This window comes from Phyllopteryx taeniolatus, chromosome 19 (genome assembly GCF_024500385.1).
Source record: "Phyllopteryx taeniolatus isolate TA_2022b chromosome 19, UOR_Ptae_1.2, whole genome shotgun sequence".
NCBI classification, from domain to species: Eukaryota; Metazoa; Chordata; class Actinopteri; order Syngnathiformes; family Syngnathidae; genus Phyllopteryx; species Phyllopteryx taeniolatus.
Window position 1 is genome coordinate 15,698,892 of NC_084520.1, and position 16,028 is coordinate 15,714,919.

Below are 16,028 nucleotides of genomic sequence, written 5' to 3' on the forward strand. Positions count from 1 at the left end.
ATCGTGGTGCGTTCATGGAATATCGTCTTGATCAGTTTCAACAGTCCCGATGAGCTTCTAAGAGGAAAATACATTGTTGGAATGCATTGAGATGAAGACAAATAAATGTTATTGAATTTTTACCTGTATTTTCTTTTTATGAGTCATGTTCAGCTAATTACATGACTGATAAATACAATAATGTGCAATTTAAAAATTCCATTTGTAAGCATGATTCTGAAGGGAGCACTGTGCGTCACTTCCGCTGACCCGTCAGACATGGCGGCGACCTTGTGTGGAAAATTATTATCCCAAAAAGGTAATGTAGCTTTTTATTATAGATAACATGTATGTTAACAATTATTTTGTTTAAATTTCCAATATTAGCGGCGTTCGCTACGTTACTGCTAAGGTGCTGCTAACCGATGAGCGTGTTTAGTTAACATTTAATGTTCTTAAGTGAAGCGATTGCTAAGCTAGCCGGTTTAATATTGGAAATGGACTCTAAAAATAAGGGATCTAAATGCGACGGTGTTTGGAATCATTCACATATTCCATATTTCCCAATCCCATAGACTTCGTAGTTCACTCATCAGTCAAAAAGAAAAAAATGTTTTCTAACAATACTCAGGCGTCCCGTTAATTACGTAATTGCTGTCGCATAATGACAACGTATTGAACAAACAAATAAATACAAACAAGAAAAAATATTCCGGTTAATGGAAAATCTTTTTTTTGTTTGTTTGTTTTTTTATCGCTGCAATGCATCATGGGTTAAACTGCTTTTCCAGTGGCCTAGGAAGGGTTTATTTATGATGTATGAATTTAGTTTTTTTTTTTTCTTTGCATATTTATTTTTGCACCTTTGCCAGTTTGCCAACCAACGCTGTGTCTTCCTCCCAGGATGGCTCCCCGTGACACAGAGCGTTCGACACGGCTCCAAAGCTGTCACCCGCCACAGGAAACCGATGCACATCCTCAAAAAGAAGCTGGTGGCTGTGACACAGTACATCCCCCCTAAACCGACTCCTCCCCCGGGCGCGTACCCATGCCAAACCGCTGTGGTCCAGGAGGAGGTAACAACAAGCCTTTCAATGATCACAAGAAACATTTGTTTTACTAGGCAATATTTTAAAAAGCTTCAGAGGGAGTTTGATGAACTGCGTCATTACACAGTTCATTCCAGCTGCATACAAATCGGACAAAAATGATTAAAATCGGAAATTGCATTTTTGTGGGGGGGGGGGGAGAAAGATTTTATTAAAAGGCAAATCAGCCTTCCCTATATGTTTCTAATGTTGTGGTCACATCCAAGACGAGCAGCGACAGGCTGTCAATCAAGAGGACGTGTCAAAATCGTTTCCTTGTGTTCAGGAGAGCCCCTTGATGAGGCTGCTGAAGCGAGACGTGGAGGAGGTCTTCCGTGACTGCAAGATGGTCGCTGTGGTGCAGAACAACGGCTCCAGGTCTAATGACATGATGATGCTCAGGAACAGGTTCCACAAGCACGGCATTAAGGTCAAGTTCTTCCCCAACCAGGTAAACAAATTGACTCAACTGCAGTTTAGGTCGTTTACGCCTGAATATGAGTGTTTATTCATTACAAATAACATATCTTTGTTCATCTAACTATGCCAGTGACAAACAGAACAATTCCATTTTTATCTTTATTAAAAAGAAGTAACACATTTTTTTTTTTTGCGGGGACTGGGTTGGATTAATGGTATTTGAATTCATTTCATTGGGGAAAATTGATTTGCTAGACGATTAAATTAAGTTGCAAGCTTGGTCACGGAACGAATTACGCCCTGTATACTTTTTTTTATGTTTGTTGGCGTGCCGTGACAATTCTGTCATGTAAAATGTCTGCCTTTGCTCAACCAAGGTTGGGAAACTCTGATCTAACGTATGCACGTGTTGGCGTGCAGGTGATGCGCTCGTTCCTCGGCGAGAGCATCTACGGCAACATGGCGCCTCTGTTCATCGGGCCCACGGTGCTGTTCGTCAGCAAAGAGCCCAAGGTCAAGGAAATGCTGGCCACGCTGCGCGTCAGCCCGCAGCTGGTTCTACTAGGTACCTTCTATTTGTTACTTACACGCTTTGCAGTAGTTTGCTGCATGCAGGAGGATATACGCAACCCACAAAAAGTGAGTGATATTGGGCTTTCAGGTGACATTTCATTATGAATCTTAGAATGAGAGATAGACCGATGTTTTTTTTTTTCCCCAGGCCCGATTGATAGTCAAAGAGGTTGATTAGCGATATTCATTTGCAGTACAAGGGAAAGTATTGGCCTCAAAACTTTGAATAATACAAGGTCCAATGCTTGAATGCCTTTAAGTATCTTTACTGATCAGCTTTTCAGATTTGCAACATATTACTTTTTTATAAATCTTAAACAATAGACATTTTTGTTCTCCCAGGCTTAGCAGCATCTCTTATGAAGTTAAATGTTAAATGTTACTCTTTCATTTACCTTTTTTTTTTTTTTAAAGCTCAAACAAAAAGTGCAGGGAGTCCCGAGGATATTTCCTTAAAGTTTACCCAGTTTTAAATTGATCTCTTATCGGCTGTCGGATTTAAAAAAAAAAAAAGAAAAAAGGGAGATGCCAAATGCGTCAAAATGCTGAATATCTGCACCAATAATCATCACACTGGTCAACAACAAATTCTGACCCAGTCACCCTGGCAGCTATTGTTTCCAAATATTATAAAATTGTCTATTTTACACGCTGCTGCTGTGCTCGACAGGCGCGTGCGTCGACAACACGCTGCTGAGCGCGCAAGGCGTGGCGAGCTACGCCAGGCTGCCGTCAGTCGCCGTGGTCCAGGGCGAGCTGGTGGGCGGTCTGAGCGCGCCGGCCTCGCACACCGGCTCCTTGCTGCAGCGACACCCCGCCCGCCTGACGGCGCTGCTGCAGCAGTACGTGGCGCAGCGGGCCGAAGCGGAGGAGGCCACGTGAGACGAGCGCCGTTCGGGGACGTTGAGGACAAACGTGCACACTGGACTGCTGCCTTGATTTAATAAGGTCTTTATCATCTTGTCATCGTTATTTACATTAAAGGAGTTTTGTGACTGTTTTTTGGGTGACTTTAATGATCGTGATGCTCATTCTCTGGACACTTCATTAGCTACTAAGGCTGGGCGATGAAAACACTTGTATCTCAAATCATGTTTCCCCATTGAAGTGAATGGAAATGCCATGAATCCGTTCCAGCCTTTATAAAAACATTCAGTAATAGTATAAGCATGCAAATAGCATGTAAAGAATTAAACAGTTTTTGCCCCATTTTTTTGCTTCCATTAAATGGATATTATGTGGCTCCTACAGCTACATGAAGCCGGTCACCACTTCTCAGTAAGGTGTAGTAACATTAGTCCTTCTTTGCAGAGGATAACGAACATATGCCTGTGTTATATTGTCTGCCTACATGTGTGGCGAAATGCCATGTCATGCCATGTTGTTCGTTATAACACCGTGACACCGATGCTCGTCGTTAGCACGTCTATGGCGTTTAACATTATTCATCATTACGCTAAACAACTAACTACCAACGGCCGAGCGACCGTACGAATCTCGAAAGATTCATAAATCGGGTCATTTGTATCTTAAATCACCACTGTATCGCAAAAAATAAATAAATCTGCTTTTAATCAACTACAGTACATCTCTGAGTATGCTCGTAACAATAAACATGTTGTTAAATTGATACCTAGTTTAATGCCAAAAGTGAGCATTCAGAATAAAGTGTCTGGTAAAATGGATTTGTGATTACACCTTGTGCCCTGTAGGTGGCGTTAAGTACCAAGCACACAAGCGATGACGGCTCCTGGGCCGCTAATCCTCAGATTAGTGCGCGTTAATCTGAGGCGCACAAGCGTGAAGAGGGTATCGTACATTTCCCACCTGCTCCCCTGCAGGCCTTGCTGTAATTCCCACTAATGCGGATCACGTCCAGGACGTCCTGGTGCGCGCCTCGTGAGCGCGCATCCTGGACAGCCAAGTGCTTGACAAGCTCACCGCACCTGATGGTTCTGGTCCTGCTATACTGGACCCTCTGGAGGCTCGTGAAGGACGGACCATGATCCACGCGGCTGAGGTCCAGGTCGGAGTCATGCCTTGCTTCTGTTTTATTCACCAAAACATCAAAACAAGGGGGAAAAAAAATAATGCATGTTTTACATTTAATATGCTTAATTTACTGCAATCTTTTATTAACTATAGCAGAATTTTGCAGCATTATATTCAACTCATCATAAACAATCTCGGGTTATGCAGCCCACGCCGTTCTTTAAATCCGGCTTTACATTATCAGGAGTCCTGCAATATTTATTCTAAATAATTCAAAGTAAAATATTAGTAGAATCAACATTTTCTTTATAATAAATAATTGGTTATTGGATTATTTGGGGAAAAAAAACTATTGTTTTAGTAAAATAAACGTTTGTGTTAGATAACTGATTTCTTTAAACTACAAAAAAAAAAGCAACAAACACTTTGACACACAGTATACAGTACTCTACATTTAACATTTAGCTGAAATATAATTTCATTAATGATTTCAAAATGAGGTGTTATTTTATTATTAAAATAGAATTTTACATGTTTACATTATTTATTTTTTTTGCCTCATCTTCAGATGTACAGGTATGTTTTGAAAGTCAATCGTATTCAGTGAAAATAATTGTCTTCATTTATGTTAGGCTACTACAAAAGGCGAAAATGATGTTTTGCGGCCTGTCACTAAGTGCAAAAAAAGATTATATTTGATTAACTAAAGATGTAAAATGAACAGTACATATGATATTTTGCAGTCTAGTACGTTCTGATGCCAAATGATTGCCTTAATTGATTACCAGGGTCGTCAGTCAAGGTTTTTGAAGTATGTATTTGTCAACTTCTTGCTCCCATTTGGTCATGTAAAAAATAAAGTATTTTGCCATTCTTTTTATTATTATGGATTATTAGACTAAAATGAAAGAGTGAGATGCGAAACATTTTGTCGCTAGTTGAAGATCAGACCATAATAGCAGTTATTAGTTAAATACTAACAATAATCATCCACTATATTAGTGTTCAAGTCAGTTTATGGGGTGTTTGTGGTGGTGGGGGGTGCGGTGTCATCTTAAAAGGCTTTAGATAAAATCCCCTCCGACAAGTCAGTCGATCCGAGCAGTGGACGTTTTCTCAGAAATAACTCAACATTTGTGGCGCGATGGTGCTGAGATATCCACTTAGGTGTGACAACTGCACGCTGAAAAGAAAGCGCTGACATCTTCGAAAAAGGTCAAAGCGTTTCGTTTAGCGAGCGGAAACGCTTTGGCCGCCATGTCGGGTTGGATGAGGAACTTTCAACAGAAAGTGGTGCTGGGCAATGTAGGCTTAAAATAAAATACGCAACCGATGTCGGATGTAAAAAAGCTGCCCCAGAACATAACAGAGCCTCCTCCATGTTTCACAGTAGGGACAGTGTTCTTTTCTTTGTATGCTTCAATTTTGGCTGCCATGTTGTTAATGTAAGCAGCTCACATAAGCAGGGACACACTTTTCGGGCTACCACCATCGCATTTAAAAATTGCGATGTCTGTGCTGGTGTGGGCGGCGTCACAGCTGATTTAAATCCTGTCCAATCGAAGCGTCTCCTCTCATTCCCTTTAAAAGCCAGCGCATTAGTCTCGCCGGGAGACGTCTCCATATGCGGAAGAGGACGCAGCGATGAATTGCCCAGCCCTCGTTGAAAGTAAAAAAAAAAAAAAAAACTCTCGTGGAGATTTTTTAGTAAGTGAGCTCACCAACAAATCCTCTCATGCCATTCCTTCCTTCTCCTGCGAGGTCACTTTCTTTCTTCCCACTTATGTAACACAGCATTGAGAAATATTGGGACACCTGCAGGAAGAAGACCATGTGTACTCCTTGTGGGATAATTTACGCGATCACAGGTAACCTGGCTTGCACATTGTGGTCTTCCACAGCACGCTCACCCAAGCATGCCTTGAATGACACTGCTTTGTGCACTTGGAAATAGGAAAAGGAACTTCCCTCAAATATTAGTAGTAGTCCAAAATGAGCAATTAACTTTGGACTAGTAATCCTCTGATTGATTTGGATGATCTGTGTCTCAATACATTTGCCTATGTCAGCGATTCCCAACCACTGTGCCGCAGGAAGTGATCCAGTTTTACTTAATGAGCAATATGTTCATCTATATAGGCCAGTGACATATAGTGACAGTAGGTTTCAGTAGGTCTGCGTCAGCGAGTGCAGGCATTGGAGCATGTGGTTACCCGTGTTGCTAAAAAGGTCCGCTCGAAAAACCAATTAAGGCAAAGTTAGTAATCCTCCTGGCGGCCACGCCGGGACGTGCTGGAGACGCTAATAGCGGCACGTGTCCTGGCATCTTTCGACCGGACGCCTCTTCGTGGTCAACAATATGCAACTTGATCATGTTTCACTGGTGGAGAAGTCAATAAATAAATGGCTGATAAATATCCCTTTTGTTATCATTGTAAGATTTAGCAACTAAATTCAAATATATATATATATAAGCGGAAGAGGTGTGTCTTTATAAAGGTGTAAAAATTCTGTCTAAATGAGGATTGCTTGGCCTCCGTGGAGGTCTTTGTGTTCGACAGAATGACATTCATTCACCTTAAGTAGAACATTATAGCGTGTTAAGGGAGACATTTTTTAAAATTATTTTTTTTTTTTAAAACAGTTGTCTTAAATTGCCTGTAAAGATGTCTCCTAAATTTGACAAACCACAGAGGAGAGTGTTGTTAACAACCCTGTCAAATTTGAATGATTAAAAAAGAACAAGTGTATAAAATACGTCTTCCAAATCATGAAAAACCAAGCCGTTGTCCCCGCTCTGGAACGCTGTGGGCGTGTCCGTCGAATGCACTGAAACCACGTCCCGATCGACTGTCAAATAAATACCACTACTATAATCTTCGACAGAATCTTTCTTATCCCTACATGTTTGAGCTGCGAAAATATATCCGCTTTAAGCCTGTGGTGGCTGGAATACATCCCATCCACTGCGTGACAACGATCTAAAGCGGCCACACCAGCCACACGCTGGCCATCAAGTTGGTCTTTTCAAAACTATCCCCCCCTTCTTGCTATTCCACCGTTCTCTGTGTGACGTGCGCACACTCACGGCTGACAACGAGGCGCTCTAAAGCAGCCACACCAGTGCCTTTTCAGGTTGTAGGCATAGCTAGCTGGCTAACCGCTGCTTAAAATAATGTGCCAGTTTCGTAACTAATCATGCCACACTGTTGTCGTCGCCCCTGTAGGCGCTCGGCGGGGTACGTCGCATCAGACAGTGACATCAACACAATGAATTCCTATGGCTCGGCCCTCAATCGCAGCCAGTCGCTGGCGAGCGGCCTGGAGAAGTCGTCGCCCACCTGGACAAAAGCTCCTCACTCCCGGAGCAGCAGCACGCTGTCGTCTCGACACTCGCGACAGGTGAGGCGCCTTGGAAAACCGTCGGCGCCTTCGGTCAAAAGTGGGAGCTCAAATCAATGGTTACTTCTTTCAGCTGATCAAAGACTGGGAAGTGGTTGAGGGCGTCCAAGTTGACGCGAACGCCGCGGGGGAACATCCTCAGGAGATGAACACTCCAGGCGTCTGTGAGGGTTATCTTCTCAAGAGGAGGAAGTGGCCTCTTAAAGGCTGGCACAAGGTGACCAAAACAAAACAAACTGGCCCTTTTTCATGGCCAGTCCTCAAAATGATTACCAAACGTTTGACTTTAAAGGTCTTATCATTACTTGAATATGACTATTTTTCTTCATACAGCGATACTTTGTCCTGGAAGGAGGGATCTTGAGATATTGCAAAAATCAACAAGATGTAAGTGCATATCGGATGTCATGTCATGTAAACACCTCGTTATACCTCCAATGTAAGCATCCAACTTTGCCATTTTAACAAAACTACCACATGAATTGCCCACAAGTCTCGCGAACACATCCTTCTCATGCATCCTTCTAACGTCTGTAAATACATCGCGCTAGCACAAAATGTTAACATGTCCTGCTAACAGGTGTCCATAGGAAGAGTGCAGGGCTCTCTGGACATAAGCAGCGCTGTCATGTCCATCAACAAGAAGTCCAACCGGATTGACTTGGATGCAGGGGACATTCTGTATCACATGAAGGTGAGCATCACATTTTTATACCTAAAAAAAAAAAAGAAACATTTCTAAATAGATTTTCTATATATAAAAAAAAAATGTGTCTTCGATATTGGAAAGCGACGGTAAATGTTTCCCGTGCGACTGAAGGCAAAGAGCCACGAGCTCTTTTACATTTGGGTGACCAAGCTGCAGGCGCATCGCTCATACAAGAAGAGCGCCGTCCACAACAACGGACACCTGCTGACGCTCACGCCTGACGTCGCTTCCCTCAGCGGACAGCCAAAGTGTTTTCCGCAGGCCGCCGTCAACAGCAAAGTGTCGGCGTGGCTGCAGCAGAGTCCTCCTCCTGACACCTGTGCACAAGGTGTGTATCCGCAATGGTTAATTTGTATGCAGTACATACGTCGCATCGATCACAATAATACTAAACATGCTGCTGCCTTGTGAGCACAAACATACAATTGTGGACAATGACTTGGCAGAGCCACATGCTGCTTCACCAAGTTCTTCACCTCGTCTCCTTCCAGAACTCAACCGTTGCAATTTGGACCTTTCCGAATTGAACCGGCTGATCCAGAGGCTGCAGCAGTTGGACGCGGGCCAGACGTTCACAAACGGGGAACTGCAGCGTATCATCAGCACACAGGTGCCTCCCTTTGTTGCGATTTTTGTTGAAAAATATAATAACCATTTCAGATTTCCTATTCACATCTTTTGGGATGTTTGAATACAGAATCTTTCCCTGGAGAAGCCAAAGAAGCAAAAGCCAGGAAGAGTGTGGGGTCACTCTCGCACACTGTCCAGAGTGGAAGCACTGGGAATGGTGAGAAGTCACACTGGGACACAGCTCTTACTCAGTTAGAAGTCGCTCACTTGTCCCTGAATGTGACGTTTTCGGAGTCGTGTAGCTATATGTTTACATTCAGTGTCAACAACAACAACAAGAACAACAAAAAAAGTGATAATTATCTTTCCGCTTCAAAAGCCTGTTCGTTGGAGGACAAAATCGGTGAGTGTTTAGCGGGCAGAACCTGAGACTTGCGCAGTGTTGTGACTGTTCCTTGTTCACTCATCCACAGCAGGCACTGTATCTAGCTCCGCCCCTTTTAGGTACCCAAGGGTGGCAAGCAGTGTGTACTTGGGTACGCTTTTGAGAATGGAAACACACTGAGTATTGTGCCAAACTGTGATGCTGCAGACGAGTGTGTTTGGGTGGTTTGGTGGCGTTCATGAGTTGAGAACTGTGGTCTTTTCTTCAGTTATCGTCCGGCCCTCTGAGCAGCTCCTCCCACTTCGGCGCCTCCGTCCCATCCATCCCGGACTACGTCTGCTCCCAGCTGTCCCTCCCCAACGCCGTCGCATCTGCCGAGGGCAAGAAGATCCAGCAGGACATCTGTGCCGTGTCGCTGCGAGGTCAGACGCACACACAGATGAAGTCTTCTTGTGAGGAGGACAATCGCGAAGAAAAATACAGTCGGCGTCTCACACGTATTTGTACTATTTGGCGGTGGCCATCTGGATCTTGCTTTGTAGCTGTAAAAGCAATTTTTGTTGTGCAAGCTTGCGGCGGCTCTTATATGTTGAGAGTTAGGGTTAGAGGAAGTGCAAGAGATAAGTACTAAAAGTTTGCGCATTGTTCTTATCTTCAGTCCTGTCTTCGCTCCAAACGGTCCACCACACTCTTAGCCAAGACAGGCAGAAGCTGCAGGAAGTCTGGGAAAACAACAACGCCCGCCAGCCTGACACAGAACAGGTAAAACTCCACAAGCTCCCAACCACACCCTCCCCTGGCAGTGTGCGCTAGCACGCCTTGACCTTTGTCCTCCTGCAGGGGGCGGCAGGGAGGCGTTCGTCACACAGGCCTCCCTCGGTGGCCGAGTCGACGGCCGAGTATTTCGACGCCAGCGACGATTTCCTCTTCGGGAGTTCCTCCGACGTGTCGGATGAGTCGGGACTGAGCGACGGAAGCACGTCCAACTCGGAGCCGGAGGAAGGACATCGTGAGTCCACTCAATTAAACTCTGCTTGATGAATGTATGTATTCATCAATATGTATCAGAATCAGAATCAGAATCAGAATCATCTTTATTTGCCAAGTATGTCCAAAACACACAAGGAATTTGTGTGTTTTGGACATACTTGGCAAATAAAGATGATACATACATATATCTATTTACTCGTGTCTCCGGCCGTTTAATTTGTTCTAATGTAATGTACAGCGGTACCTTGAGAATAATGATGAATGTCATGTTCCACTTCCTGTTCTCGACAGTATCCGCCACCCGAAAATACCGCGCCAGCATTTCCAGGACTCCCCACAGCGTCGCACCGAAGAGTAGCGGACGGCGAACGACGCTTCCTGCGGCGTGTCCGGACAACAGTCACGTGGGCCTCATGGCGATCCTCTACAACAACATCGGTCGTCGGCGGCCCACTCAAATTGACTCCGCTCGGCATAAACGGTATGAAAAAAGACGATTAATACTATGGTGATGTGGCGCAGGCAAAGACCTGGCTCGCGTGTCCATGCCGGCCGCGCTCAACGAGCCCGTCAACCTGCTGCAGCGACTGTGCGAGGAGCTGGAGTACAGCCAGCTGCTGGACGCCGCCAGCGCCACCGCAGACCCCTACCAGAGGATGGTATGCACGCACGCACGCACGCACGCACACACCATCTGGAGAAAAACGAGAACGCGTTAGTAAATGAGAGACACGACAAGCACTTTGACAATAATGACAGATACAATTTTGTATTGAGCCTATTTTGACAAACTAAGGAGTGGAACGTACAGATATCTGTTTTCATAGTGAGTAAAAATCAAGTCATCAGGAAAATGAATACTCAACTAAAGTACCGATACCTGTACTAAGTCACTTGTAGAGCTCAGACGCGCTCCCTAGAACCCCGTCCGATCTGCATTGAAAGTAATCAATGGCTAGCGAATCACAATTGAATCGTTATTCCTTGTACTATTCCGAAATAATAGTCCAATGAATGAAAAATCCAATTTTATCATTTACAAGCTTTCTATTGAACCTATAAGAGAGGACACTAGCACGCTTTGGCTGCCGCGTCGCCGTACAGAAATGTTTTGCTTTTTACTTTAAAATGGCTTACTTTAACAAGGATCCCTCGCAGCAACCTTGGCCACAGGTCGAATACCAGCTCTGTTTTGCACTCTTCGGTGCCATAAAGCCTCGATTTAGCCTGGTGGCTAGCTAACCGCTCTTGTCATCTGCCACGCTGCGTGGGATCAACTTTCATGTTATCTGTGCAGCTCATCCGAGCTAGGCTAATAGAGTATGAGTAGGATATATAATATAAGTAGTATCTTATTCTTTGCTTCTTTGTGATTCGAACAAAAAAAAAAAAAATTGTACTTTTTTTTTTTTTCCCCCGGCATACTCAAATGCAGCACAGAGTCACCACTGATGCGTTCGTAGTCCTTGTTACTTCCCACCACTAACTTTAGGCAAAGGGGATAGTTGGAGTGAATGCATTGAAATGTGAATTGTAACCAGCGAATGAATGTGTCTTGTAAAAATGTTTCTGTATGGACGTGCGGCGTCACTCCTCCAGGTGTACATCGCCGCCTTCGCCATCTCGGGCTACTCCACCGCTACCTTCCGAAGCCGCTACAAGCCCTTCAACCCCGTCCTGGGCGAGACCTACGAGTGCGTGCGGGACGATCGCGGCTTTCGCTTCATCAGCGAGCAGGTCAAATCATGAAAAAAATCAAAGTTGGAGGCGTACGATTGTAACTGTAAGATGAACAATTACCATTCATCTAAGAGCGCCGTTTATTAAGAACAGTGTGTCCCAATACTTTTCTCCATAGAGTGTAGCACAGGGGTTGGGAAAACTCCAGATTATTTAAAAATCTTAAAAAAGATTCTTTAAAATAAATTGTACAGTAATTCATTTTGAATAGTGTTTTAATACTTAACGACCTTATTTAAGAAGGTTAAAAATACGATGATTTATTTTTACATGTAGGTTTTATGTTATTATTTACAATAAACCAATAAAATATTTATTTCAGGTTCACAACGGAATTTTTTCAATGGACAGATGGACCAGGCCATTTGCAGAAAACGTACAAAAATGAGTTATTGTTGAAAAAAAAGTATGATGTATTATTTATAGTTAAGTAATTAGTTCCCAATTAGTTAAGTCATTCAAAAAATGCATATGGAAAATGGGTATTATTACTAATGTTTCATGTATTACTTATAATAAACCAATGAAATATTTGTTGGAGTTTTAAATTGGAATTGAAACATTGGAATTTTTAAAGTATCAGATAAGGTAAAAAAAAAAAAAAAGTTAAACTGTGTATGGAAAAAATATATATAATTCTTTCTCATTTTTAAACTGTATCATTTAAAATGTATAGTAAAATTATTTAACTGTAATTAATTCACCACATTTTTATGTATCTGTAAAAGGGTTTATTTTGCTAATGTTTATCATTTATAATACAGCTATTACCATTTATTTCATGCAATAAATGAAGAAAAACTAAATAGAAATGAGTAGAGTTTTTTTAATAACCATTTAAAAAAAAAAAAAAAAAAAAAAAAAGAAGAGGCTAAATCAATGCAAGTATTGCAGGACTCTTGATCGTTCTCGGCGGGCTGCATTAAAGAACAGAGCATGTTTTGTCTGTCTCACTGTTTTTATGTATTTTTATGATATAGGTGTGCCACCATCCTCCCATTTCTGCTTGCCACGCAGAATCGGAGAACTTTTCCTTCTGGCAAGGTGACGCTTCACAAGCATAGAAGCATAAATGGAAGCGATTGCTGGCCCTCTGCTCACCTTTGCTTGTCTTGATGTCTCCGAACAGACCAGAGGTGGAAGAACAAGTTTTGGGGAAAGTCGTTGGAGATCGTGCCGACTGGCACGGTGAACGTCACGATTCCCAGGTAAACGACTCTGATGAGCGGATCCGTGAACCGCCGCAGTTTTTTGCTTTGTTTGTTTTTTTTTTTGGGGGTCGGGTTGGTATTTGTGGCATCGCGCTCAGGTACGGCGATCACTACGAGTGGAACAAAGTGGTGACGTGCATCCACAACGTGCTGAGTCAGCAGCGCTACCTGGAACATTACGGAGAAGTCACCATTCGCAACCTGAAGAGCAAGGCGTGCACCTGCAAGATCACCTTTGTCAAGGTGACGAGGCGGCAAAGCACTCACTTAAGTAGAAGTACTGAAAAAAAAGACGTACTGATTCAACTTCTTTACTCACTCAGCCCGGCGGCATTTATAAAACACTTTAACAGCGACCGCCGCACATAAACAATTTTGCTTTCATATTTTCACAGAGCAGAACGTAAACATTTACAGGACAGGCTGGAAAATGTAACCCCTAGTTGTTTTTGTGGTGTTTAAGTAGACTCTGTTTATTCTTGTGATTTAGATGAAGATCAGACTACATTTAATCCAGAAATGTTAGAAATTCCAAAGGTTGTTGTTTTTTTTTTCTTCCACTGCACCTGAAAAAGGAAGTCATTGTACAGAAAGCTGACTTTCCTCTGCTCTCACTCTTGCGTTCCAGTCGCGCTACTGGGGCTCGGAGGCCAACAAGAACGAGGTCCAGGGCACCGTGCTGGACCCGAGCGGCAGCGTCATCCACCGCTTCGGAGGTCTGTGGCACGAGGGAATCTTCTGTGACACCCTGCCTACGCCCAAATGCGTCTGGAAGCCAAGTGCGTTTTTTTTTGTGGCATCTTCTGCCTTGTCTTTTGTTCACCTCCTGACCTGAGAGCCTCGTCTCGTCCCTGCAGACCCTCAACCCAAAGACCACCTGATCTACTATGGCTTCTCCACCTTCGCCATGGAGCTCAACCAGCTCACAGCGGACCTCAAACCTCTGCTGCCCCCTACTGACAGTCGCCTGCGCCCTGACCAGAGGTCAGAGAAGTTGCAAGCAAACATAAAACAGGATATTGCAAACACAAACAAGTAGAGGTGGGAAGAGTACTTTTACTTTACTTTGAGTAATAGTACTCAGTGAAAAAGATACTCAAGTACTGAGTAACTGGTGACTAATGTGTGATTTATGCGATTTCAGAGCATAAATGCTAAATAGACTAAAATATAAAATGGGAAGGTGCAAATTCAGATATTGCCAAACAATATCACTTTAATTAAAACCATAATAAATTAAATCTTCATAAAATAGCATGCATAAGGCAAATACAGCCATAAGGAAAAAGTCTGAATGAGCGGAGTAAGTGTAGTGCCTTAGTACCCACCTTTGCATACAGGAAGACACGAAAATAAACAGGAAGTTAAGAACAAAAACAGGAAGTGTCAAACACAAACAGGATGTTATGAGCGCAAAAACACAAACAGGACGTTACGAAATCAAACCGGAAGTTTCAGCCACGCCCGTCGAACGGGAGGTTGCGATGTTGTTGACGACGCGCTTGCTATGGCGCGTGCAGGATGCTGGAGGAGGGCCGAGTGGACGAGACGGACAGAAAGAAAGACGACATCGAGGAGCTGCAGAGGGAGAGGAGGAAGGAGCTCGCCGAGAAAGGAGAGGAGCACGTCCCGGCTTTCTTCAAGTCAGTCCACCTTCAGACAGATAAACAAGCGCATCCTTCACGACCCATTTTCTCAAACGGGGAGTGGCCAAAGTCCATGTTACAGTGAAGCCTCGCTAGTCACGGGGTTTAGGGACTAAGTCCTGGCACAAATAGTCCAGTTAGTCCTCACATAGTCGCGATGCAGCAGTCACAGATTTATTGGGGAAACCAAAGACTTAAAAGCATTACTTTGGCGCCATCTTGTGGCCTCTTGGTGCCACGCTACTATGTTGAAGTGAATTAATGGGATTCCATTTAAACAAAAGCAGCGCTTTGCCGCCACTTTATGGCATCTTGGTGTCAAGCTACTATGTTGAAGTGAGTTGAGGGGTTTCATTAGGATAAAAACAGTATTTTGTTGCCATCTTATGGCATCTTGGTGTCAGGTTACTATGTTGCGGTGACTTAAGGGGTTTCATTTAGATAAAGATTATGCTTTGGCACCATCTTGTGGCATCTAGAGCGCATTACAAACCTTTTTAGGAAGAGTGTCAATCACAGATTTTAGCAGGGGAACACGATATTAGAGAATCTTTGTATATCTTTACCGACGCTGAGTGGATTGATTTTAGCGTGTTTAATAGATTAAAGGTGAAGAATGTCAAAGTGGCCCTTACGTCATTTGATCTCAACCAAAAATGTGTGTGTGTGTTGTTGTTGTTTCAGAAAAGCCAAAGACTGTTGCGGGCGCGACGTGTGGCTGACAAACGGAACTTACTGGAAACTCCGAGAGGATCCCGGCTTGGCCAAGCTCCCGAGTGTAACGCTGTGGTGACGACGTCAACGCACACACAAAGACAACAGAGCAAAACAAAAGCACACATGATCTGCGGCGGACGCCCGTGACTGGATCATGGCCGCCCACATCACCAGTTTTCAACTTTTCTAAAAACATGACTGTAAACTTTGCAACCAAAGATTGAACTCATTTTAGAAAAATGTACACTTTTAACAGGGAACTTTGCATGTGTGAAAAAGGGCATACTACGTTTTCCTTTATGCTTTATTTGAAGTGAAAAAAAAATAATAAAAATAAACAGTACAATAATACACCATTGTGTCACTTTGAATAAATAACAGTTGTCCCCTTTAAAAATCTCATTTTAGAAGTTGCAATTGATTGCGCATTCCATCTTTAAAATATGTGCAGCATCTCCTTGTATTATTATTATTATTTTGTTCAATGTGGGACGCTGGCGTGACCTCAGAGTTTGATTGTAATAGCGCAAAGACAACCATCCGTCCGTCCATTTTCTACGGCGCTTGACCTTTCGGGTCACCCTCGTCCACCGTGTTGCCGGAATA

The 16,028-nt window shown here is 43.4% G+C and overlaps 2 protein-coding genes across 3 annotated transcripts; both read left to right on the forward strand.

The window, feature by feature from the left end:
- The first annotated feature begins 184 nt into the window (after positions 1 to 184).
- Positions 185 to 3,910, forward strand: mrpl10 (mitochondrial ribosomal protein L10). Its single transcript, XM_061756053.1, has 6 exons — positions 185 to 298; positions 883 to 1,055; positions 1,354 to 1,518; positions 1,908 to 2,052; positions 2,731 to 3,008; positions 3,773 to 3,910. Exons 1-5 carry the CDS (start codon positions 211 to 213, stop codon positions 2,940 to 2,942), a joined length of 783 nt encoding a protein of 260 aa, XP_061612037.1. The 5' UTR covers positions 185 to 210; the 3' UTR covers positions 2,943 to 3,008; positions 3,773 to 3,910.
- A 36-nt stretch (positions 3,911 to 3,946) lies between these two features.
- osbpl7 (oxysterol binding protein-like 7) lies at positions 3,947 to 15,775 on the forward strand. 2 transcript variants are annotated; one of them, XM_061756050.1, is made up of 22 exons: positions 3,947 to 4,086; positions 7,280 to 7,454; positions 7,528 to 7,671; positions 7,788 to 7,841; positions 8,035 to 8,148; positions 8,275 to 8,491; positions 8,655 to 8,773; positions 8,861 to 8,950; positions 9,113 to 9,136; positions 9,387 to 9,540; positions 9,777 to 9,880; positions 9,959 to 10,127; positions 10,400 to 10,546; positions 10,631 to 10,767; positions 11,708 to 11,845; positions 12,829 to 12,892; positions 12,978 to 13,056; positions 13,158 to 13,302; positions 13,688 to 13,838; positions 13,917 to 14,043; positions 14,580 to 14,702; positions 15,390 to 15,775. In XM_061756050.1, the coding sequence occupies exons 2-22, from the start codon at positions 7,323 to 7,325 to the stop codon at positions 15,496 to 15,498; spliced, it is 2,541 nt and encodes an 846-aa protein (XP_061612034.1). In that variant the 5' UTR covers positions 3,947 to 4,086; positions 7,280 to 7,322; the 3' UTR covers positions 15,499 to 15,775. The 2 variants fall into 2 exon arrangements, with proteins under 2 accessions (XP_061612034.1, XP_061612035.1); XM_061756051.1 differs by lacking the exon at positions 9,113 to 9,136.
- Positions 15,776 to 16,028: the final 253 nt, after the last annotated feature.